The sequence below is a fragment of the Mandrillus leucophaeus genome, unplaced genomic scaffold (assembly GCF_000951045.1).
Source record: "Mandrillus leucophaeus isolate KB7577 unplaced genomic scaffold, Mleu.le_1.0 Scaffold129, whole genome shotgun sequence".
Classification (NCBI taxonomy): domain Eukaryota; kingdom Metazoa; phylum Chordata; class Mammalia; order Primates; family Cercopithecidae; genus Mandrillus; species Mandrillus leucophaeus.
The window spans coordinates 2,611,592-2,637,805 of NW_012101243.1; the positions used below are offsets into that span (position 1 = coordinate 2,611,592).

The 26,214-nt window shown below is 44.2% G+C and overlaps 2 protein-coding genes across 10 annotated transcripts in view; both read right to left on the bottom strand.

Moving 5' to 3' along the window:
* Window positions 1-15,361, bottom strand: part of DYNLRB1 (dynein, light chain, roadblock-type 1) — a 24,458-nt gene extending 9,097 nt beyond the window's left edge. Inside the window, exons 1-3 of one of the 6 annotated variants that reach the window (XM_011972435.1) lie at window positions 15,283-15,361; window positions 12,294-12,372; window positions 5,724-5,795 (exon numbers count right to left, since the gene is read on the bottom strand). Coding sequence is in view for 2 of the 6 variants with exons in the window: in XM_011972431.1 (XP_011827821.1) it covers window positions 5,724-5,793; window positions 9,263-9,268; window positions 15,283-15,285 (79 nt within the window). In the remaining 4 variants the exon portion in view is untranslated. Of the gene's footprint in view, window positions 1-5,723; window positions 5,800-5,914; window positions 5,993-9,262; window positions 9,269-12,293; window positions 12,373-15,282 lie in introns of those variants that run through there. The other 5 variants (XM_011972432.1, XM_011972431.1, XM_011972434.1 and 2 more) reach the window with 5 other exon arrangements.
* A 5,022-nt stretch (window positions 15,362-20,383) lies between these two features.
* Window positions 20,384-26,214, bottom strand: part of ITCH (itchy E3 ubiquitin protein ligase) — a 160,844-nt gene continuing 155,013 nt past the window's right edge. For 3 of the 4 annotated variants that reach the window (XM_011972439.1, XM_011972437.1, XM_011972438.1), the window contains one exon: window positions 20,384-24,123. In XM_011972439.1, the coding sequence (XP_011827829.1) occupies window positions 24,024-24,123 (100 nt within the window). In that variant the 3' untranslated portion in view covers window positions 20,384-24,023. The remainder of the gene's footprint in view (window positions 24,124-26,214) is intronic. The other variant, XM_011972440.1, reaches the window with a different exon arrangement.

The following is a 26,214-nucleotide window of genomic DNA, read 5'->3' on the forward strand; positions in this document are numbered from 1 at the left end:
AGGATGGTCTCAATCTCCTGACCTCGTGATCCGCCCGTCTCGGCCTCCCAAAGTGCTGGGATTACAGGCTTGAGCCACCGCGCCCGGCCCCACTGCCTTATCTATAAAATAATATCTGTGCTTCCAAGTGCTGCTGGGCGGGCTGAATACTGCTTAATTCATTTAAGAATGTTTAGCAAGAGTACACTTAATAAATGTTAATAAATAAACACTATTCACACAGGAAATGCCATTTGCATTAATCTGAGGGGATGTGACTATTGCTTAAACCTGCAAGGGGCTTGCTAAAACACAGCCCACCCACCGAGGGCCAGGACCAGAGCCCAGGCAGAGCTCTGGGTTGGCGGTTCTTGCTACCTGGCCGGAAACCCTCCCCTTAGCTCATCTTTGGGCCCCAATGGTAAGAGGCCTACGGTCTCAAGGCTTGGCATGGTTTGGGTGATCAGACCCCTTGACCTTCTCTTTTTACACACCGCAAAGCCACCTTCTCACAGATCCCTCTGCCTGGAACTTTCTTTCCTTCCCCTATTCACTCATGATTCCCACTTTGGTCCCTGAGGTCTCCATCTTCGGGTGACACCTCTCATCCCCACTGGTGGCACCGACCCAGCACCACACAGCTTTCCCAGGCTGACACTGCAGCATTACACTGTGATCATTATTCTATCTCCCACCATAATGTAAGCTCCCCAAGGGCTTGACCAAGTCTGATTTGCTCACTAGTGTCCCTAGAGAGACATCATTAAGCTTTTATTGCTGTTGGTAAGTGAGTGGTCAAAGGGTCTACTTTCACTAGTTTGGACAGATATTGGCATGAAAAGACTGATCACATCCATACAAGCAGGAGCTGTGTAAAACAGACAAGAAACTAAACATCTGCTGGCTCACTCCAAAAACAAAAGAAAACGTGCAAGTACAGGGCCAAGGACCAAAACCGGGAAGAAGTTCAAACAAGGACAAAGATTAATTCCAGATTCACTGGATGCCAGAGCTGGAGGAGACCTCAGAGACAGCCTAGTTATTAGGCCACCTGCTCCCAGCCTCTGCCTTCACAAATGAACACTGTGGAGCCTGCAGAAGTAGCTGGTCATCTGGGAGGCACAATTTCTAACTTGGGGCTCTGATCTGCTGGGATATACCCCCAGGCTCTTCCAACACACCCAGTTCCTTCAAGCAATAAAAGACATCTAAAAAATTCAACAGACACTTTAATGAAACACCAACTCTGTGCCAACACCATCCTAAGTACTACAGACAGCAGTGAACACAAGAGACCAATCTTTGCCTTCACTTATTCTGCCTGTGTGAGTAGCAGCAGAGGATGGCAGGGGGTCTGGAAAAGTATAAACAGAATGAAATTTCCCATGTGTTTTCGGTAAAACTGCTTAAACTCACACTTTTATTATGAAACACCATTTGAGTCTAGTCAAGGCGGAGATGTCAAAAGGCAGTGGCAGGTGGCTGGAAAGTATTGGGACTTGGGTATGTCATGGGTTCAGGGGCAGGAGCAGGAGCAACCACTCTGGGCTGGGGTGATCAGGGAGGGGGCCCTGAAGAAAGAAGCAGCTGAGCTGAATGTTGGGGGGTGGGTAGGAAAACCCTAGATAAGATCATTGGCATCCCAATACAATTATCCCCAAATCATCATCTTTAATGGAAGCTTCCAGAGGGCTTAAAGGCCCCATGGATCAGTGGGAAGTGTGACCAACCCAGATTCCGGGTTCTGACCACGTTCATCTACAGCTGGGTGACCTTGGGCGGTTATCCACACCTCTCTCAGCTTTGGGTTTCTCATCTGCAAACTGGGCAAACCCTTGCCTCACAGGGTCACTGTGTGAGATGTAAATGAGACACTGACGTGGGGGCCCTGAGAATGGGACACAAGTTAAAGACACACACACACACACTAACTGAGACATTCATAGGCATTTCGTGCCAGGCACTATTCTAAAAGCTTCCCCTAGAGAAAGGCAGAATTATGATCCACATTTTACAAATTAGAAAACTTAACAGAGAAAGTGGCTTATGCCCAAAACCACATAGCTGGTAAGTAAGTAGGGCCTGGATTCAAAGCCAGGCGGGCTCATTCTGCATTTCATGTTCTCAGCTATGCTGCAATCAGCCCCATGACTATACAAAAAGGCAGCACTCACTAGCATCCAAAAGGTAAGCAGCTGGGGCTTCCCAGTGAAAAGGCTTGGCTTTAGGGGCAGTTTTAAGGCAAGAATGAGGGCCTCCCCTGTGCGAGTACTGTGGAAGCCTGGGGGTCAGAGCTGGGGCCGCTGGACCCTGGGGTTGTTTCCTTGGAGTCAAAATGTCCAGTCCTAGAAGACAGTTTCTCTCTTAGTGACAGAAGTCTTTCAGGTCTTGGAGCAAGAAGTGCCCAAAAGAGATTCCCTGGACCATCACAGGACTCAAGGCAGTTGAGGGCTGAAGAGGGAAAGGAGCTGCCTCAGGCCACCCAACTGATCGGGGCAGCCCTGAGCAGGGGGCCTGCTCCTGCCTCCACAGTGTCCCAAGGGCTCCCAGCCTCCTGTAAATGAAATGAGCACATGGTTTAATCAGAACTAGGCAGGGCTGGGGAGCACATTCTTTCTAGCTCTGTGCTTGTCAGGGTTCTGCTGACTTGGAAATCAACATTTTTTTTTTTTTTTTGAGACAGAGTTTCGCTCTTGTCGCCCAGGCTGGAGTGCAGTGGTGTGATCTCGGCTCACTGCAACCTCCGCCTCCTGGGTTTAAGCGATTCTCCTGCCTCAGCCTCCCGAATAGCTGGGATTACAGGTGCCTGCCACCATGCCCAGCTAATTTTTATATTTTTAGTAGAGACAAAGTTTCACCATGTTGGCCAGGCTAGTCTCGAACTCCTGACCTCAGGTGATCTGCCTGCCTTGGCCTCCCAAAGTGCTGGGACTACAGGCGTGAGCCACCGCGCCCGGCTGGAAATCAACATTCTATCCAAGGACATAGCACCTCCACTTTGTTGCCCTTGATGGCTTTCATTCTGCTTGATTTAAGTAGGAATTGCTGAGAACTCTGCTTCTCCAAAACAAGTCCTAGACTGACAACACACATAAGAGGCTCTCTGAGAGCACTGAAAAAATTAGAGCCCACTGAATACACTGGGCCAGAGAATCTGGGGGGCCCCGCAACTGGGCATGGCCTGACCTCTTGGGATGTCCACATGTGTCTGTAAAGGTGGCCGCAATAGCATCTACCCTACGAGGCAGCCAAGAAACACATAAACAAACTGTGCCCGGCAGCACGCCAGGCACGTGACAGATACAGGTACTGCTGTATTACTTCTACCCACAGAGCTGCCTGTAAATCCTGGCCTGTGGGAGCAGCCTCTGGGCTGGGCACTGAAAGGCCTACATACTTCATTATTATGATGATGATGATTATTTTTAAAGAGACAAGGTCTTGCTCTGTGCTGGAGTGCAATCACAGCTCACTGCAGCCTTGAACTCCCGGGATCAAGGAATCCTCCTGTCTCAGCATCCTGAGTAGCTAAGATTACAGGTGTGTGCCACCACACCTGCCTAATTTTTCTTTTTTTTGTGGAGTTGGGGTCTCACTACATTGCCCAGGTTGGTCTTGAACTCCTGGGCTCAAGTGATCATCCTGCCATGGCCTCACGAAGTGCTGGGAACAGGTGTGAGCAACCATGCACCACGCCCAGCTATTATAACAATTATTAATCTACTCATTATGGCATCTAACATGCTTGCAAAAATTTCAGGTTTTTTCCTTTGGGATTATTGCCTTTGAACACAGTCCTTGGGAATCACCAAATCAAAGGGGCTGACGGCTACACCCACTGTGGTCGGTTCATTTAACGTTCACTGACCTGACTCTGCGGCCTGTGGCGAATGACACGGGAACAGAGGTGAGTCAGGCATGGTCCTGGTCTTTCTTCATTGGCCACGCTGCTCTATCAGCAGCAGCGTCTCAGTGGACTCCTCTCCTCCCAGCCTCACATAAACTGGTTTATGTTATTTTTGTAAACTCCAGTAGGGTAGTTTTTAAATAGGCCAAACCCCTTCCCAAATTAAAACCAATGTAGAAACACAAACTGATGGTTCTTAGTATGTGTGCTCTGACTGAAGTGGATGACAGGAACCTCAGCCTCTACCTCTACTCCCAGGGTAGCACAGGACCCCTAGGTTTAAGGAACACAGCCCTGAAAACATGATCTGAGGCAGTCTCTCCAAGGGAAGGCCTTCGGAAAGAGACAGAACTGCTGTGAATCTTAGGCCTGTGGCTCTCACTGAAGCCTCTTCTGATTAGAATCTATCCTCTAAAGCAGAATTTTCTAAACTTGTCTGATCATAAGAATCTCCTGGGGTGCTTGGTAAACACACAGATTCCTCAGGTCTTGCTTTGGTCCTAATAAATTAGACTTTTTGATGCTGAGGCCTGGAAAGCTATGTTTAACAGGATCCCCGGGTGATTTCAAAGAATGAATACATTTGGAAAACACTGTGGCCTAGAGGCATAAAGTATGTGGATGCCCCCAACCCAACAGGGGAACCCCATCAGGTAAATCAGAGTTTGTATGAACAAATGCCTCACAGCTCAAAACAGATGGTGACAATACTGTACTAAATGCTTTATGCTGTTCATTCTTAGTTACTCTTCAACTTATAAGGTAGATATAAGTATTATCCCCATTTACAGGCTTAAGCGACTTGGCCAAGGTCACAAAGCTAGTCAGAAGATGAGGCAGAATTCAAACTCATGACTGCTGGATTCCAGAGTCCCTGTCCTTACTGCTGGCCTGGAGCGTGAGGGCCTGGGGGCCATTCTGGTTCTTGACAGCATGGCATGGGAGAAAGCATCCAAGTGCACTCAGATGGGCTTGGATTTAAATCTCGACTGTGTGATGGTAGGCAGATCAATTACATTTCTAGACTCAGTTTTCTCCATTGCAAAATGCAGACAACCGGGCTGCTTTACGGAATATAAGAAAGAGTACACGTGGCACCAGCCAGAATCCTGGCACAGAGCAGGGGCGTGCTAAATGTTCGCTCCCTTCCTGTCCGGTGCAGTCTGGGAAAATTAGTATCTGTACCCTTCTACCTATATAGATACCCACTCAGAAAGGGTTGTTGGGGTGGAGGAGAGCTGCAGGCACAGACAAGTTAACTAGAGAACCATCCAGCCAATAAAGCAGAATCAACACAAATGGGTAGGTAATACCCACTTAATGGATTTACTAAAAAGTAGAAACAACAAAATTGGGCTAATGAACATTGTGATGACACTTAAAAAACTTGTTTATGTAAACCATGAAGCAATATTTTAAAAAGCTCATGTGTAAACATATGCCCAAGGGTAACAACTATTATTATGGTCCTCTCGAACTGTGCCGGACGAGCCTGAGTAAGCATGGAAGACTGAAGTGTGATCTGTCAGGGCAGTGGGACTGAGCAGATTTTCCCTTTGTAAGGACACTGGAAGTGGCTGGTCTGAACGCAGTGCTGTTTACAACTAATTGCTCACAACCAGTTACTGATTTCTTTGTCCCTTCTCCACTCCCGCTGCTTCACCTGACTAGCCTTAATGGGAAAAAAAAAAAAGAACACTGGAGGTGTTAAAAATTAAAAAGGCCTAAAATTAGATCAGGTTCGTGAAGGACTCTGTCAACAGCAAGTGCTATGCTGTGTTATGGCTGCTTCTGGGCCTGCCTGGGTGCGGGTCATGGCGGGAGGGAGGGCGTGTACCTTCTGTGTTCACGACGATGATTCCCTGCACTCCCTTCTGGCTCTGCAGTCGCTTCAGTGTCTCCTCCACCTCTGCCTGCCAGAAAACAAGACCAAGGTTAGGAGAAGCCAATAGGCAGGATTAACTTCCTCATACCCCAGGCAGATGAATCACATGTTTGTCTTCCAACAAACAAGTAATACTCAGGCACCTGGCACCCACTCAAAGCTCCCCAAGCTGATCTGATGTGCTCCTCCGGCCACCGCCAGTGCCCAGAGCATCTGCTCACACCCCCATGTGGGACAGGGCTGCTCCTGGCGCTTTGCCCACCAGGCACTATTATCCCACCCTCCTCAGCTGTTGGGGAGCAGAATATAAACACCATTCCCATGTATATACACGTCCATGACTCATATATTTGGCATAGCTGGGGGATGGGACTCTGATGATTTAAGAAAACCCAGAGAGTACTATCTAACAGGAAGACAACACTTTGTCATTTGTGGCCCAAAGAGCACATGAGGATAGACTGAGTGACTTCAGCAAGCATCCGAGATAGCGTGATGTGCAGCACTCAGCTATAAGAAGTGTGCCTTGGGAAGGGGCTCATTAATTTTGATTACCCAGAAACTGCTCAGTGGGCTACTCCTGCACACAGCATCTGTAAGCGGAGGGGCAGTCGGAGTTCATGTCCTCATTCTGCCATACCCGGCCTCCGGTCACTCCTGTCCTACCTTTCCCTCCACTCTCCAGTTCCATGACACACCTCCCTGTCTCTACATCTTTTTATCCCACAAGGCCTCTTCTCTGCTGAAATCCAACAAACTCTTCTAGACCACCTAAGACATCATCTCCTCCACGAAGCCCTTACTGATCCCCCAATCGATGGGGTCTGCCTACATGTGACTCCCCAAATCCCTGGCTGTGCTTCTCTGGGACATACATTAGGTACTATGTCTATTTCTTAGAGACTCTAAAAAGGTCTGTGGAGTAGACGTGTGATAAATAGCTGCTTAACTGAACTAGGCCTAACTCTTCCTGTGGATGGAAACTAGCCCTGAGGTATACCTGTTCTCAGGCGGCCCCTTCCAGACTGGTCTAGAATCCAGTCAGAAGCCCCTCAAAGGCTGAGAGTTGTTAGAAACAGAGACTCCATTCACCAAAAGAAAACAGTTCCTCACCCCCAGGGACTAATGAGTTGGGGTTGGGGGGGAATCCTCAACACTGGGTGGAGACAGCACAATGAATTCTTGTTTTTTCTGGAAAGCACAAGGCTGACAATCCAGTCACTGCCACCCGCTCCCCTGTGACAGAAGAATACTCTCAAACGCTGGAGGGAAGGGTAAACAAGTTTCTCCTATAAAGTGGCAAATGGCCTGATGCCTCTAAGATCTGGAGCCTGGGTAAAATGACAGGGTTCTGTGGACGTGAGAGTGCAATGCAGTGGGTCATGCGTGTATGAGATCGAATGTCAGTCAACACATTCATTGAGCTCCTACTATGTGCCAGTGGCTGTTGTGAAGGGGAGGAGCGGGGCACAATAGTGGTCACCGCTGGACAGTACACAGTCTACCCTGGTCACCCTCCTGGAAGTTCACTAAGTACCAAAGTATAGTGGCATCTGCAATAGCAAAATGCAGAAAGAACTAAAAACGCCCAACAATTAGGGAAAAGGCCAAGTAGATTATGGAACATTCACTAATAGGAATATAATACACATATTAACCATGGTGATTAGACTATGTTATACCATCACAAAAGATGTGTGCTATAATGTTAAGTGAAAACAGCAAAATGCAAAAATAAAGTGCTTTAGGGACTGCGATCACATGAAAACAAAAGGTTAGAGGAGATTATGAAAAAAGCCACATTAAGGGCAAGGAATTATAGAAAGGTTTGATTTTCTTTTTTTTAAACCACCCTTTTCATTCTACTGTATTGTTTCTATTTAAAAACATTTTAATCCCCCATCCATGTATCCAAGAGAAGTCTACGACACAGGGGCCACAGGGCTCTGATACACTCAATGTTGTCAGAATAAGAATATGTAAGAATAACTTGGATGATAATTTAGGACAGCTCAATCTGCAATCAATCCAGAAAGAAAGGGGAAAGAAAGTGAAAACCAAGATGTCAGAATCTAAATCCAAAACAGCCCCCAGAGATTAGAGAATGGGGCTGAAATGAAAAAGATGAAATTTCCTAAGACTGCTATTCATTCAGTAACTACATGGCAACCTTCCATGTGCCAGAAATGTTCTAGGCCTGGGGATGCTGCAGTGAACAAAGTATAACAAAAATCCCATGTCACAAAACTGACATTTGTGGGAAGGGACATTAAATAAGAAAAAAGAAGTCAAACATAAATGTCAGCTACAGTAGAGAAATGGGACCTGGAATGCAGGGGTGATGGGAATGTGACATACAGCGTCAGAGAAGGCTCGCCAAGGCGATAGTGAGTAGACATCTGAAGGAAATGAGGGACTTAGCCACGCCAGTTTCTGGGGAATGTTCCAGACAGCACAAAGAGCAAGCACAAAAGCCCTGGGGTGGGCAAGCGCCTGGCATATTCAGGGGGAAAACCAAAGGGGCTGGTGTGGCTAAAGGGCAGGGAGCAGGGGAGGGACGGCAGCTGGGAGCCGGGACCAGACCACAGACAGCCTGGCAGGTCAAGTGATGACTTTGGTTTTTACTGCATATGATTCATGGAGCCACTCTCAAGTTTTGAGGTAGAGAGTGACAAGACCTGATTGTTTTCCAAAGGGCGGCTCTGGCTGCTGTGTGGAGAATGGACAGCAGGGGGCGAACACAGCCTGAAGAGGCCTCCCATCCCTGCCCTGCCACGTGCTGCTCTGGGTCTGAAGGAAACAAGCTTCCCTCCTTCACTCAATGCTTGATGTAACTACCTCCCAACCCTTTGGACTCAGCTCCAGAGCTTCCCACTGGAGGCTTCTCTGACACCAGCCCCTCTGCTGGGCACCGAGGCCCTCAGCCTTCACAGCACTGACCACAATGCAGTGCAACTGTTTAGGTCACATTCATCTCCTCCTCCAGACGCAAGGCACCCTGGGACCAGGAAACCAGACCAGACTTTACAGCCCCAGTACCTTGCAGAGGATAGGCTCAATAAATACTGAAGGAACAAATAAAAAGCATTTCCGCAACTATGTTTCACGAAATCAACCTTTTTAAGTACAGGAGGGGGACATGGCCTCACAGTCCACAGTGTGAAAAAAGAGCTAAGGTTTAGGTGATCTGAAATTCAACGAGAACCAGACACTAAGATCTGGCTATACAAAAGTAAACACAAGCCGGGTGCAGTGGCTCAGGCCTGTAATCCCAGCACTTTGAGGGGCCAAAGCAGGTAGACTGCTTGAGCCCAAGAGTTTGAGACTAGCCTGGGCAACATGGTGAAACTTCATCTTTACAAAAGATTAAAAAAATTAACCATGCATGGTGTCGTGTGCCTGTAGTCCCAGCTACTTGTGAGGCTGAGGTGAAAGGGTTGCTTGAGCCCAGGAGGTAGAGGCTGCAGTGAGCCACGATTGTGCCATTGTACTCTAGCCTGGACAACAGAGTGAGACTCCTCCAAAAAAAAAAAAAAAAAAAGAGGAGGAAAGAAACATAAATGAAAGTAAACACACATCTCACACATCTCTCAGGAATGGGAGGACACACAGGTATGATTTCCCTACTCAGCACCTACTATGGGTCATATATTGCTTTCAGACACATGCTCTCTTCTGAAACTCTCATTCACGGGTTAGTATGATCTCCATGTTAGTGATGAGGAAACAGGTTTGGAAAGGAGAAGGGTTTTGCCCAAGAACAACACATTGCTGGTCAACAGAAGGGCTGAATATACCGGTGACCACAACCGAGGAGGTCCCTGCCCTCAGGGAGCTCACATTCTGGCGAAAGAGACTTAAACAAGTAAACAAGATTCTTGCAGGATACAGGGACTACGCTGCAGGGCAAGGGATGCTACTCTGGCTAATGTGGTCAGGAACACCTGAGGAGATGTAATTTTTTTTTTTTTTTTTTTCTGAGATAGGGTCTCACTCTGTTACCCAGGCATGCAGTGGTGCGATCATGGCTCACTGCAGCCTTGACCTCCCAGGCTCAAGTGATCCTCCCACTTCAGTCTCCCGAACATGTGGGACTACTGATGTGTACTACCAAACCCAGCTAATTTTTTGTAGAGATGGGGTTTCGCCATGTTGCTCAGGCTGGTCTTGAACTCCCGGGCTCAACTGATCTACTTGCCTTGGCCTCCCAAAGTGCTGGGACTACACGTGTGAGCCACCATTCTCGGCCGTAAGTATGTCATCTTTAAGCCAAGAACCAAATGATGAGAAAGAAATGCATCCCGGGCAATGGGGTGACGGAGACAAGGCTCCCCAATTCTCTAGTCCCCAGGTGCACATTCCTGACACATGGAAAAACAAGCAGCAATAAAGATCCAAGAGTATCCACTGGCTCAGCATAGGAGGCATGACCACTGGAAGCAAATGATTGACAAAGAACTATGACCAATTTGATCACTAAACATAAAACTTAACTTCTGTATAAGAAAAATGAATCTAACAGGACAGAAAAATATATGCACCAAATATAACAGGCAAAAAAACCCACAAAAACATGAAATGACTAAGAACAATAGCAAGTCTCTAGTAGGTAGTACGCAAAAGAATACTAGTAGAAAATATGCCTACCAGAAATTACAATCACATCAAACTATGGTCATCATTCCTCGCAAACAAATAAATGAAAAATTCAGCTGGGCGTGGTGCTCACACCTGTAATCCCAGAACTTTGGGAAACTGAGGTGGGTGAATCATTTGAGGTCAGGAGTTTGAGACCAGCCTGGCCAACATGGTGAAACCCTGTCTCTACTAAAAATACAAAAATTAGCCATCATGGTGGCACGGGCCTGTGATCCCAGCTAATCAGGAGGCTGAGGCAGGAGAATTGCTTGAACCTGGGAGGCAGAGGTTGTAGTAAGCTGAGATCGCTTACTGAACTCCAGCCTGGGCAACAGAGTGAGATTCCATTTCAAAGAAAGGAAAGAAATGAAAAATTATAGCAATGCTGAGGTTTATTTTTAAATGCTGGCATTGCTATTACAAAACTGGCAGGTAGGTACAAGGGCAATACAATCTTGACAAAGCTACAGGACAATGTATTGCAAGAACCATAAAAGCATTGGTCCCTCCCCCTCAGAAATTATTTTCCTAAGAATTTCCTCCTGAGGAAATAACCTAATAAGTAAGTTAAAACAAAACGAAACAAAACCAGACATTCACAGAAGCATCATCACAGCACTATTTCTACTAATTAAGAAATGGAAGCAGCCGGGTATGGTGGCTCATGCCTGTAATCCCGGCACTTTGGGAGGCTGAGGCAGGTAGATCACCTGAGGTCAGGAGTTTGAGACCAGCCTGGCCAACATGGCGAAACCCTGTCTTTACTAAAAAATACAAAAATTAGTTGGGCGTGATGGTGCGCGCCTGTAATCCCAGCTATTCAGGAGGCTGAGGCAGGAAAATCACTTGAATCTGGGAGGCAGAGGTTGCAGTGAGCTGAGACTGAGCCACTGCACTCCAGCCTGAGCAACAGAGACTTCGTCTCTGAAACAAACAAAGAAATGGGAGCAACCCAAACGTACACAGGTAAGATATTTGGCCAATTATGGTACAATTATTTCACTAAGTATTATGTAGTCACTACGTAGTTAATCACAAAGACGATATGACAACAAGGTTAAATGTTTTTGGATGTTAAAACAAAAAAAAAAGAAAAAAATTCTCCTAAAACCCAGCATGCATATCTTGGAAAATATGTATACGTGAACAAAAGAGGAAGGAGAACATACAAAGACGAAAATAGTTGTGTGGTAGAGTGAAACTGGATGAGGAGAATTATATATGATTACTTTTAAATTTTATTTATTTATTTAGAAACAGAGTCTTGCTCTGTTGCCCAGGCTGGAGTGCACTGGCCTGGTCTCGGATCACTGCAACGCTCGCCTCCCAGGTTCAAGCAATTCTAGTGCCTCAGCCTCCTGAGCAGCTGGAATTACAGATGCATGGCTTCCGGCTACTTTTCGTATTTTTTGTAGAGACAGAGTTTCACCATGTTGCCCAGGCTAGTCTCCAACTTCTGACCTCAAGTGATCTGCCCACCTTGGCCTCCCAAAGTGCTGGGATTATAGGCGCGAGCCATTGTGTCTGGCCAATTATAGATGATTTTTATATCATTATTCTAAAGGTCAGTTTCCACCTAAAATGTAAAATATGCATGCCAAAAGTGCCACTTGTAGAAATCTATGCTACATAACCACTAGCATGAGTGCGAAAAAGACAAGAACAGTTACTGCAGCAGTGTCTGGAATAAAAAAAACTATACACCACCTAAATTTACATATGGGACTAGGATACTATACAGACCTTAAAAATAATGAAGTAGACCTGCATATAATAACACAGAAAAATGTGTGATATTTTTAAGTGAACAGAACAAGTTGCAGAATAAGATACACACACATATATCTTAAAGTCAACTTCTGTTTTCTCTTATTTTTTTCTCACCCAGGGTGGAGTGCAGTGGTGCAATCACGGCTCACTGTAGCCTTGACCTCCTGGGCTCAGGCGATCTCTCCACTTCAGCCTTAAACTTAACATATATAAATATACATATTCCAGTTTCATCTAATAAACAGCTTATATATAAATGTGCTTATGTACCAAACAAATCTGGAAGGAAAAACACCCAACTGCCAACAGAAGTTACCATGGAGTAGTAAGATGGAGACCACATAAACTTTCTACATTATATCCTCTGGTACTGCTTCAAATTGTTGAAATATGTGGTGGTTCACGCCTGTAATCCCAGCACTTTTGGAGGCTGAGGTGGGCTGATCACCTGAGGTCATGAGTTCGAGACCAACCTGGTCAACATGGTGAAACCCTGTCTCTACTAAAAATAGGAAAAAAAAAACCCGTCTCTACTAAAAATAGAAAAACTAGCCGGGCGAGGTGGCATGCGCCTGTAGTCCCAGCTACTCTGGAGGCTGAGGCAGGAGAATCGCTTGAACCTGGGAGGCGGAGGTTGCAGTGAGCTCAGATCACACCATTGCACTCCAGCCTGGGCGAAAGGGCAAGACTCTGTTTCAAAAGAAAAAAAAAAAAGTTAAAGTATGCATCTAAATTTGTATTGCTTTTATGAGTATAACCACAGAATAGCATAATACAGGTTCTAGTAAGCTACCATTTAAGAAAAAGGGGGGCCATATAAGTGCTTGTATAGATGTACAAGAAACTAACAGCTGGGTGTGGTGGCTCACGCCTGTAATCCTAACACACTTTTGGGAGGCCAACGTGGGTGAATCACTTGAGCCTAGGAGTTCAAGACCAGCCTGGGCAACATGGCAAAACCCCATCTCTACAAAAAAATTAGCAGGGTGTGGTGGCGTGCACTAGTAGTCCCAGCTACTTGGGGGAATTGAGGCAGGAGGATCACTTGAGCCCAGGAGGGTCAAGGCTGAAAAAAAAAGAAACTACAATGGTTGTTTCTAAAGGAGGAGAGACTGAGACTGGGGGTTAGGAGAGTGGGAATTTTATTTTTCACTTAGATCCTTTTACATCATTTATTTTTTTTACTGTGTGCAAGTATTACCTGTAAACAGTCCTAAAATTCGTATGGAACCACAAAAGACTCAGAAAAGACAAAGCAAGTCTGGACAAAAAGAACAAAGCTTGAAGTATCACACTACCTGATTTCAAAATATACCAGAAAGGTATAGTAACCAAAAGAGCATGGTATTGGTATAAAACACAGACACACAGGCCAACGGCATAGAATAGACGACCCAGAAACAAATCCACATATTTAGAGCTAACTGATTTTCGACAAAGGCATCAAAAAAAAAAAACAAAACAAAAACAAAAAACCTACCATAAATCAACAATACCACTACTGGGTATTTATTCAAAGGAAAGAAAATTAGTACATCAAAGGGATCCCCACATCCTTATGTTCATATTGCAGCACTATTCACAATAGCCAAGCTATGGAATTAGTGTCTATCAATAGGTAAATGAATAAAGAAAATGTGGGCCGGGCGTGATGGATCACACCTGTAATCCCAGCACTTTGGGATGCCGAGGCGGGTGGATCATGAGGTCAGAAGATCGAGACCATCCTGGCTAACACGGTGACACCCCGACTCTACTAAAAATATAAAAAATTAGCCGGGCGTGGTGGCGGGCGCCTGTAGTCCCAGCTACTCAGGAGGCTGAGGCGGGAGAAATCACTTGAACCTGGGAGGCAGAGGTGGCAGTGAGCTAAGGTGGTGCCACTGCACTCCAGCCTGGGTGACAGAGCGAGACTCCATCTCAAAAAAAAAAAAAAAAAAAAGGAAATAATGAATGTTTGAGGTGATGGATATTCTATAATACAGCCTGATTTGATCATTACACATCATATGCATGTATCAAAATATTACATGTATATCTACAACATAAATATGTACAACTATTATATATCAATTTTTTTACAGCTTAAGAAGTGATGTGAAAAATGAAGTTATACATATTTTAAGCATTATTACATGTTTGTAATGATGTGGAGATATTCTTTGTGGTGTAATAATGAAAAACACAGAACCCACAATTGTACATTCAATAGGGGCTAAACTGTATAAACCAAAAACAAGCAAAGAGTCACATGACTACTGTAAGTGGTTGCCTCTAGGTGATGACAGTTTCTTTTTTCGATTTTTTCTTATAAGCTCTAGATTTCTAAATAAGGTCTTTGAAAAAGTAATACATTCACATGGCTTAAAATTTAAAACTTTTTTTCAAATTTTGCACAAGCTGTGAGGATTAAAAACACAAAACCTGTAATGGCGTAGAGAGCCCACAACTGCAGCCAGAAAGGTAAAAAGGCGGCTTTGGGATCCCCAAGAGCGGACCCCGCCCGTTCCTGACTCTGGCATCCACCCAGTCCCAGCGGCTAGAAAAATCACGCCGACAGAGTGGCGGCCGTCAAGCTTCTAGGGTTCAAATCCACCTCCACCATTTTCTGGGGCAAAGCACTTGGCTTCTCGGGGCTCTGGATAACAGATATGTGTAACAAAATGGGACTAAAGATCATATCTACCTCACAGAGCTAGGAGGAGGAGGGGGGAGGAAATACAAGACACACAAAGTGCTTGGCAGAGCCTGCCACAAACTGAGCTCCCGGGAAACGTCAGCAAGGTTGCCATCGCGCAACAAGACCCAGGACGCTAGGCTGCAGGGCCGCTGCCCACCCCTAGCCCATCATCTCTTCCTGGCCAAGGCCAGGCTCCTGCTTCCGGTAAAGGGGCAGCGGGATCCGGCGGCCCCGCCTCGGTCAGGCTCTAGAGGCCTCCGCCGCCGGGTTCCGCCCTCAAGTCGGCTGGGTCCCGGGCCCGGCCACGCCCAGCCCCCACCGATTCCCGTCCGGAGCTCTGAGATCTCCTCATCCTCAGAGGACTGAAGGCCTGGCGTGGGGTGGTGGGCAGCCGCCAGCCACAAGCCCCCGGCGCACGCTCACCATTTCCGACCGATCCGGTAGCCCCGCGTAGCGAACACCCAGCCCAGTCCCGTGCCTTTCTGCGCCTGCGCACAGGTTTCTATCAAAACGGACAGCTCTAGCTGCCTATCAGGAGCCAGCGTGAAGCGGGGGCGGGCGAGACGATCCTGGCTCCGCCAGGACTCTTGGAAAATTTGCTTTCCACTGTGGGAAAGCAAAAAGCTAAGAAGCGGAACGCTAAGCTGCGGAAAATTCCCAACTCCAGCCGTGCAGAAAAGATGCTGGTTCTGGCTGGACGCGGTGACTCACGCCTGTAATCCCAGCACTTTGGGAGGACAGTCGGAAGGATTGCTTGAGTCCAAGAGTTCGAGACCAGCCTGGGCAATATGGAGAGCGACCCCTTATCTACTAAAAAATAAACAAAACTAGCCGGGCATGGTGGCGCGCCCCAGTAGTCCCAGCTACTCCGAAGGCTGAGGTGGGAGGATCGCCTGACCAGGAGTTCGAGGCTGCAGTGAGCCGAGATTGCGCCACTGCACTCCAACCTGGGCGACAGAGCAAGAGACCCTGACTCAAAAAAAAAAAAAAAAAAAGATGCTGGTTCTCGGTATCGGAAGAGGCTTTTAGCTCTCAATGGAGGTCTAAGCTGACTCTGAAGTCCCTGGGTGGAGCGTGGTGGGAGAGTATGAAGGCAAGTGGGACGGTTGCTGAGACCCCCTTTGCGCCCTGACTGAGGCAGAGACAGGCCCAGGGCCAAAATGCGCTTTGGGCTCGGGCAGGTCGGGGGTGGGGCTGGAGTCAGGTACCTCTGGAGTCTCCGGGTAAGATGCCGTGCAAGCTCGGAGATGAATTGGTTAGGGCTGGCCTGGGAGTCTTTCGAATCCGAGCTCAGCCCCGCCCCGCGTTACGTAGCAGAAGCCACTTCACATCTTTGTTCTCTATCTTGTTCTCACCTCTGAAAGAGGGACTCTTCTTCCCAGAGCCCTATGTTGTCCCGGTTTCCGCTCTTTAACATTCTATTCCCGCAGGTCACAAACGTTTCTGGATCCTCTAGTAAGAATAACTTCTGTTAAAACGTGCTGCAGCTTAGTGAACCCTGTGCCACATTACTGTGCTGAACACGCACATAGGTTATCTCCGTAGCTTCATGGAAGTATCGGTAACCCCGATACTTTATAAATGCTGTTTCTCCCAGGCACTGTAGCTTGCTGGATTCAACGATGATCTAACTCCAAAGTTTCATTCCACGGTAGCTGCTCTTCAGTGAGGAAGGATTTGGTTCTCCTTCCAGGGGTGTCTGCATGTTAAGAGGATTGACTTTACTGCGAAGAAACCTAGCCGACACCACCTTAACCAGATCAAAGTTAGTATTACTGGAAAGGGGACATATTGATGCCTTGTGCCCCGATAAAAATGCGTTGAGGGCAAATTACCTCCAAGTCATTTTCCACAAAAACGCAAAGCCTTAAACCATGAGAAAACTTCACTAAACCCAGTGTGAGGGATGTTCTACAAGACACCTGTACTCCCCGCAAAATCTCAAAAAGTCATGAAAGCAAGGAATGAATGCGGAACTGTCACAGATTAGAAGAGTAAAGAGAAAGCAAAATAACACTGGTGGGAAAATTGGTGAAATATGAGTAAGGGCTGTAGTTTAGTGTTATTTTACCAGTGTTAATTTATTATTTCTGGTAATTCTACTAGCACGGTTATGTGGGATCATAACATTGGAGAAGGCTGGGTGAAGACTGTGCAGGAACTCTTACCATTTTTGCAACAGCTCTGTAAATGTAAACTTATTTCAAAATAAATTTTTAAAAGGACTGGATCCAAAGGAATTTCTATTGAATGCTGGAAACATTAGGAAAGCATTTAGCCAGGGGAAAAAGTGCTGCAGAGACTGGACCCTAAAACATCCTGGAAGACAAGCCCTGGAAGAATCACCACCTTCTTGCCCATGGAGAACCAGACTGAGAGGAATGAAAGGATTTTAAAAGATTACAATCCCAGAAGCAAAAAAGAGAATGGCCAATAGTTCATATGATGGGAGTCAAAATGAGAATGGAGGAGGAGCTGGAATAGGACCAAGAATGTCCCCGAGTGGCAGACTTACAAGCTTTAAGAGCTTTGGCCGGGCGCGGTGGCTCACGCCTGTAATCCCAGCACTTTGGGAGGCCGAGGCGGGCGGATCACTTGGGAGGCCGAGGCGGGCGGATCACGAGGTCGGAGTTCGAGACCAGCCTGGCCAACATAGTGAAATCCCCTCTCTACTAAAAATACACAAAAAATTAGCTGGGCGTGGTGGTGTGTGCCTGTAATCCCAGCTACTCGGGAGGCTGAGGCAGGAGAATTGCATGAACCCAGGAGGCGGAGGCTGCAGTGAGCTGAGATTGTGCCACTGCGATCTGCCTGGGCGACAGAATGAGACGGTCTCAAAAAAAAAAAAAGAAAGAAAAAGAAAAAAAAAGTTTTATACTGTGGTAATGGTGAAACCACTGTAAGATTTTAGGTAGAGGAGGCATGAGACAGGACTTCCACAGATAATCCTGAGGTAGCAGGTAAGATATACTGGAGCAGGGAGGATGGAAAAATGAAGACAGGATGCCCTTATGGTCAGCCAGATTAGGAAGGAAGCATGTGGGCTGTGGCAATGTTGTAAACTCTGAGAGAAGGGATTTTAAAAAGTTTTGGGGCCGGGCGTGGTGGCTCACGCCTGTAATCCCAGTACTTTGGGAGGCCAAGGTGGGTAGATCACAAGGTCAGGAGATCAAGACCATGGTGAAACAGCATCTCTACTAAATACAAAAAATTAGCCCAGGGTGGTGGTGGGCGCCTGTAATCATACCTACTAACGAGGCTAAGGCAGAATTACTTGAACCTGGGAGGTGGAGGTTGCAGTGAGCTGAGATTGTGCTACTGCACTCCAGCCTGGGCAACAGAGCGAGACTCCACCTCAAAAAAAAAAAAAAAAAGTTTTGGGAATAGGATTTGGAGACAAATTAAATGGAATGGCAAAATTGGTCATATTAGATTCCCAGTGTTGTGGTAAGTAGCAGCACAACAAAATGGTAAAGTATGCATGCTTTATAGGGTCAAACCATCCTGGATTCCAATCTGTACTCTTTCTACTTAATAGTTGTGGACATGATTGAATCATCTTGAGCCTCTATTTTCTTGTAAAACAGATATAATCATACTCAATAACAGGAAGACTAAGTGACACTGCACATAGCGTATCTACCAGTGTCCTGCACATAGTGATAAATGTTGACAGTTGTTTTGGTATTAAGTGAATATGGGTGTGGTACTGGTTGCTATGATATGGAAGACAAATAGAAGAACAGGTCTGAATTAGAAGAAAAATCACAGGAGGGCTGTTTTTAGTGATCTTTCAAGTATGACTACAAATTCTCAAGGTCCCTCCCTGTGGGGTGCTTTGAGGAAATCCTCTTGTCTATAGCCACTCTTTGCTTATTAACAGACTCCTGTGCATAAGGGATCAACAGTGTCCTTCTGGGGTTTATGTTTAAGGCCCTCTTTTCCTTGCCAACCATGAAGATTCCCCTGGCTCCTCACTCCAGATATCCTGATCACAAAGGAGTCCTACAAATATGAAAGAATCGACAACTGAAATGGGCTGGGAGAGACAGCAGCTCCTGTACTGGAGTTACATAATGTGAGACAGACACTTAAAAAGTCCAGAGAACAGCCAGTCAGTCACAGCTGAGTCCCAGTTTGATGCTTTGTAGGGTTCTGGATGAGAGCCAATGGTCAGTAAGAACAATTACTTAATGACGATTGACCCTTACTTAGTGGGGCATATTTTCCCCCTTATTCTAAGCCACAATGAAACTAGGGCATTCTAGCAGCTTCCATTGGACAGAATAAACAGGATAAGGTCTACTAACTACTCAGGACCTGGGAGGGGCCTGCAGTTTTTGTCCTCTAGTCCATGTAAGCTCAGCTGTATTAAAAAATTCCTCTTCCCTTAGTCTGTCTCCACTGGTTCTGTTTTAAATGAGAGCATAATCACCTGAGTTTCCTAATAAGAAAAAGGTCTACTGAAGCTGGTAACCAGGTCAGCTTGTTGCGAACAGTCTTGGTAACAGTCTTGACAGTTAGCTAGTTGGTGATTCTCTACTCAGCACTCATGCGTGTGGTCCTGGTCTTTTAGTTGTCTCAGAAAAGCAATTCATATGGAGGCCTTCATGTTGGTTGATGGCCCCTGCAGATATCTTCATCTTCAACATGGGCATCAAATCCAATCTCATCTGCACAGCTCTTTCTAGTTTTTTCTACCCATATTGTGGCAGGCCAGATCTCAATAACGCAGGCCTCCATGACAACTGTTTCAACACTGAGTGGTTAAGTTAAATATTAAAAGCTGAGTCAGGGCCCTTATACAAAGGCTGGAATGTAACAAAAGCCCACCAAGGGTTTTGCCCAGGCCTTTTCTGGGCCTTAAAGCATGACAAGTTAACAAAGGAATTTTTAACAGGACCCATTTAGGATTAAACAAATTTTATTGGGAGTCTGAAGGGACTTATTGAGGGTCTGAAGGCCTCCACAAACAAGTTTACTGGGGGGTCTGAAGGAACTCCCCAAACCTCCATGATTTAGCAGGAGACAAGATAAGGGTAATCACCCCAGAACCTGGACCCATTTAGATTAAGTAAATGTACTTGAGGCTCCAGAGGAAGGTTTTTGGGACTCAGATCTTATTTACAGATTTAAAAAAGTGAATCACTTGTCTTTAGATGAATGCACACACACACGTAGACATACAGCTTATAAGGTAAATAAGCTCTGGAAAACTCTGTAGTTTTGAGTTGGTCTTGGGATCATTTCCTGGCCTTCTCCCCATACCTGGATACAGAAATAAACTCCCTCTTTTCCCAGTTCATCTGCACCTCATTATTTGGCTGCAAGAATAAGCAGTCCGACCCTCGATTTGGTCCGGGAACAATATCACAATCCAGACAGGCTGTAACCTGCCACTTAAAAGAGCAGAGAAAGCAGAAATCTATGTGACCTGGTCACATATAAGTCTTCTCAGAAGGTGGGGTCGGGGAGAGAGGAAAGAGACCCCTCCTTACCCAAGACTAACGGAAAGGCATGCAAATGAAGGACCAAAAAAGTTTAATTATGAACAGTCTTATATCTTGTAGGAAAACACAAGTGTAGCAACCACTGAAGGAACTTTATAAAAGCATTTAACTCCCTGTAATATTTGTAGCATTACCTGAGTATTAAAAGTAACAGATCAAGAAAACAAAAGTACTCTTAATACAGTAATATACAATCCTGTGCTGTCAATTCCCTGTTTTTAGTTAATAAAAGCAAATATACAAACAAAGTAAATAACTAAAAGAAAAACGAAAAAAGGAGGGGGGGCTGGAGATACCAACAATACTAAATAGAAGTAGTTAACTCTAAAGGAGTTTAGAAAGATGAAGTTACATCCAAAACAGGGAAGGATATAAAAATAGAGGAAAAATTTAATTCCATGAGTCAACCCTGACAACATTTTGTATTATTAACCAGATAAGTAAAAAGTGGTAGAGTGGGCTTGACTGAAATAGCTCATTTAGGATGAGAACTTTGTGTATAGTTGAGTCAAGTTTCACTAAAATTTTTGATCACTGGTATGTCAATCTCTTGATGAAAAACCAGTACCTGAATATGTCTTTTTGTTTTTTTTAAGAGACAGGGTCTCGCTATGTTGCCCAGGCTAGATTTGAACTCCTGGGATCCTCCCACCTCAGCCTCCCGAGCACAATACCTGAATTTTAAATAGAGTTATTGTAAGTCTTATGAAATGATGTTTTTCTGCACTCTGACATAAGATAATGAAAGACAGAGCAGGAATTCATTATTATGAGCTGCTTGATCAGTTTTAAACCACTCCATTTGATGAAACAAGTGAGGTCCTTCCCTCCTGACCAGGCTGTGGAATGCTGTCTTCCCCAACCCCCACCCCCTGCAAAAGAGCAGAAGAATAAGGCAATTGCTCATTTTACTTTGTTTTTATTTCAATGTAACATGCAGTAAAAAAAAAAAAAAAAAAAAAAAAAAAAATTAACAGGATTTATTAGCATTTACAATGCTTACAAAGAAAAAGAATTCTAAAAGCAATTTAGTTCAGATTTAAGAAAAAGCTCTAAGTAAATACTTATAACAAATCTATTTCCATATGTTCAGTTTGGACCAAAATTTAAGATAGCATTTGGTAGATATTTATGTCTTCTGTCTATTTGCAATATTTTTATATAACCTCTGATTCTTGGGATATCCAGCCCCCATTTTCCTAACACAGCAGGGAAGACATATACATGTGGCCACTTAAATTAAAGGAAAAAATGGAGTAGGGAGATCCCAGGCTGCAAAAATATATACAAGCATTTACCTTTTCCAGAACTAAACACTTCTTCCATAAAAATATTAAATAGCCGAGCCCTATAGAACTAGGGCCAGGACTATTTCGAATATAACTATTCTGTATTTTAAAAATATAGGGCAGAAAGCCTTTTGGGTGATATTTATATATTTTCACACAATATTTCTAGGTCCCTAAATGAATCATGAAGCATTATATAGAACCAAAAAAATCTATTTTCTTACATTATCGCTTAATTTAATTTCATAAATCTCTAGTAAATATTGTAGGTAACTACATTTCAGTATGATAATTCACCTCAACAGGAAGTCTTTATAGAGGGCTTAATCTTCATTAGCCATATATTACCAAGTTCAGACTTATATAATGAATGGGCAGTTGGCAGACATTCGCTCTGTAAGACAAAGCAATAGCATTTTTTTTTTCCCCTACTAACAAAAAGGCAGAGTCCCTACTTTTAACAACCAGGGATTTTAGAAACCACACAGTATTTCCTGGGGTACATGAAATAAAAAAACCATAGAGCTGGGGAGAGCCTAGTCTCCCTATTTACACTGAGTTTCCTGATGAGGCAACCTTTTCACTCATGTAAGTCTCTGCTTTATGATGGCAGTGTCTTGGAGTACAGATAGACAAGTTTAAAAAAAATGTTTTTATTGTTGTTCCAGGATGTAAAAAGGAAGAACATTAGGGACAAAAAAGTGTTTTGTTTTGTTTTTTGTTTTGTTTTGTTTTTCCCATATGGAACAGGGTTCTGCTGCTTGTTCTTGGTTTAATATTACTTGTTCATGCTATGCCTCTGAAATGTGGCAAAAGTCCCTGATACATGAGCTATGAGGCTGTCCTCAGGGTTCAGCTATGATAGAGACTCAGCTGGCTTAGGCTTTATTCCACTGCCAAAGAAGTCAAATTTATAACAGCCATCTTGACAGTCAAAGCTAGGCCAAGTTAAAATAATTAATTCCAGAGAACTTCAAAGTGCATTAATCAGTTAATAATGGAGCAATCTAAACTTAAATAGTCATGAGAAAAAAAGGAAACCCTGTTAAAAATTTTAGGGGTGAAACGAATATTGCAGATGAGGGGTATCAATCCAGTTCATGACAATGTAAAGAATGGAAATGACTACTCCAACATATGTCAGAGAAATGATAACTTTGAAGACTTTTAATTCACAGAGAATATATTCCTGTGGTTACTGGATGTTATCTTCCTTTCTTTTTAGCCAGTACCACAGCTTTCCCTCTCAAATGAAAATTTGATGTCAAAAGCTGTTTCACTGACCTCTATTTGGACTAGAAAACACTCTAGTCTTTCTAGTCTTAAACTCCTTAACAATTAAATATAAATGGAGTTGTTGGATTATGATAAAATTATAAAGCATCAATTATATGTAGAGGAACATATAAAAATCACCAGTGACATCCTTAGATGAATTCAGTTAAATTAATTCTAATTCTAGGTTAACTTTTTTTTCCTTTTATTTATTTATTTATTTCTCCCCCCACCCTTCCCCAAAAGAGACAGGGTCTCCCTATATTGCCCAGGCTGGTCTTGAACTCCTGGGCTAAAGGGATCCTCCTGCCTCGGCCTCCCAAAGTGCTAGGATTACAGGTATGAGCCACCATGCCCGGCCCTAGGTTAACTTCTTAAAACAATGAAGGAATCACAGTGTTAACATTGTAAAGTGTAGTATTTGCCACGTAACTGAAACAATCAAACTTCCAAATGAAGTCATTTGTAGGCTGTGAAGAACTTTTCCCTGAATTCAAATTGACAAAACTACTTTGTAGAGATGCAAGAGTCTTGCATCACTTCCAGGAATGATGTATGGATTCATGCTCCAGAAAGGAAAAACAATAGTCAAGTCAGACTAAAATGAGAGGGAGAACAGAAGCCAGAATTTTGCTCACATCCCCAGAAGCTGGGCTAAGCTTCCACTTTTAACAAATGCCTCTTACCAAGAGGTTAAATAGGCAGATCTTGTATATTGCAGTTACCAAAGGACTTCCCTGCATATCTGCAGAATCTCTAAGAGAAAAAAAACTACTCCCAAGTGAGACTTTTGACACATATACAGAATTGTTGTTAAAGGAACAAACTAGTGGAATAAGACAAGGCAGATTTCGTTGTTGTGTTAAAATCTCATATTAAGCAAGGTTTTGACTAGTCATTTGCAGACCTGATTTCTGGAAATGTTGAGTAGAAATCACTGGGAGATAAATCTAAATGAGAACATTAATTTACTTACACTCAGATAACTCTCTAAAGAGCGATAGTCCAATTTTACAAGATGTGCAACAGGCAGAGAAGGACAAACATTGCAAATAAGTTCTTGCCCATTCACGGTGCAAGTTCTCAGAAGTTACTCTTGTCCAAATCCTTCTGTTTCTTCTATGGCAAACAACAGCTTTTCCTTCAGTTGCTCATAGCTCTTGTATGGTGGAAGGTCCAGGCGATTAAAACTAAAAGCAAGAATTGTTAGTTTTAGAAAAGGAAATATGCAAAGAATCAAATGAGTAGTGTAGTATAACACTACTATAGAAGCACAAAATTATACTACCGTGCTTCAAAGGATACCATTAAGAAAGTGAAATAACCCAAAAATGGGAAAAAATATTTGTAAATTATATATCTGATAAAGGACTGGTATCCGAAATATATAAAAAACTTAAAACTCAACAACATTTTAAAATGGGCAAAGGATAGAGATTTCTCCAAAGACATACAAATGACCAATAAGCACATGAAAAAAATGCTCAACATCCTTAGGTAAATGCAAATAAAAACCACAATGAGATACCACTTCACACCTATTGGGATGGCTATTATTTAAAACAAACAAAAAAATAAACACCAACACCAACAACAACAAAAAACAGAAGAAAACAAGAGTTGAAAAGGATATGAGGATGTGGAGAAATGTGAGCCCCTCTACACTACTGGTAAGACTATAATGCAGTGTAGTCACTATGGAAAACAGTATGGTGAGATTCCCCCCAAAAATTAAAAATAGAATTATTACATGATCAAGGAATTCCACCTCTGGGTATATACCCAAAACAATCGAAAGCAGGGCCATGGATAGATATATCTATATTCTACCACAGTATACATATGTTTATAGCAGCATAAACAGCCAAAAGGTGGAAATAATCTAAATGTCCATGGACAGATGAATGTATAAACAAAATGTAGTATATCCAGACTATCAAATATTATTCAGCATTAAAAAGGAGGAAATGCTGACACATGCTACAACATGGATGAAAATTACAGATACTATTCTAAGTGAAATAAGCCAGTCATGAAAGGACAAATAAGATATGATTCTACACTTAATTAAGTACTAAAGACAGTCAAAAATCATAGAAACAGTAGTAGAATGATGTTTGCCAGGACCTGGGGAAAGGGAGTCATGGGGAGTCATTGTTTAAAGCAGTGGTCTCCAACCTTTTTGGCACCAGGGAATGGTTTTGCGGAAGACAATTTTTCCATGGATGGGAGTGGGGAGGAGGGTGGTTTCAGGATGAAACTGTTCCACCTCAAGTCACTGATTCTCATAAGGAATGCGCAGTCTAGATCCCTTACATGCACAGTTCACAATAGAGTTATTCCTCCTATAAGAATCTAATGCCTCTGCTGATCTGACAAGTGGTGGAGCTCAGCGGGTAATGCTCACTCACCCTTCGCTTACCTCCTGCTGTGCAGCCAGTTCCTAACAGGCTGGGGACCAGGAGTTGGGGACCCCTGCTTTAATAGGTACCATTTCAATTTTACAAGATTTGAAAAAAGTTTTAGGTCTAGTCCGATGGCCTGTAATCCCAGCACTTTGGGAGGCCAAGGCAGGAGTATTGCTTGAGCTCAGGAGGTTGAGACCAGCCTGAGCAACAAAGTGAGACTCTGTCTCTACAAAAAGTTTAAAAATTGGCTAGGTGTGGTAGCACATGCCTGTCATCCCAGCTACTTGGGAGGCTAAGGTGGGAGGATAATTTGACCCTGGGAGGTGGAGGTTGCATGAGTGGAGATTAAGCTACTGCACTCCAGCCTGGGTGACAGAGTGAGACATGTCTCAACAAAAGAAACAACTTTTGGAGATAGGTGATGGTGATGACTGCATAATGATATGAATGTGCTTAATGCCACTGAACTGTACACACTTAAAAATGGTGAATTCTATGTTATGTATATTAAACACAACAATTTTAAAAAGGAATGAAATACTGTATATGCTAGACCATAGATGAACCTTGAAAACATGCTAAGTAAAAGAAGCTACACACAAAAGGTTGTATATTTGGCTGGGGGCAGTGGCTTATGCCTGTAATCCCAGCACTTTGGGAGGTCAAGGCGGGTGGATGACGAGGTCAGGAGTTCAAGACCAGCCTGGCAAACGTGGTGAAACCCTGTCTCTACTAAAAATACAAAAATTAAGCTATGCATGGTGGTGCATGCCTATAGTCCCAGCTACTTGGGAGGCTGAGGCAGGAGAATTGCTTGCACCTGGGAGGCAGAGGTTGCAGTGAGCTGAGATCACGCCACTGCACTCCAGCCTG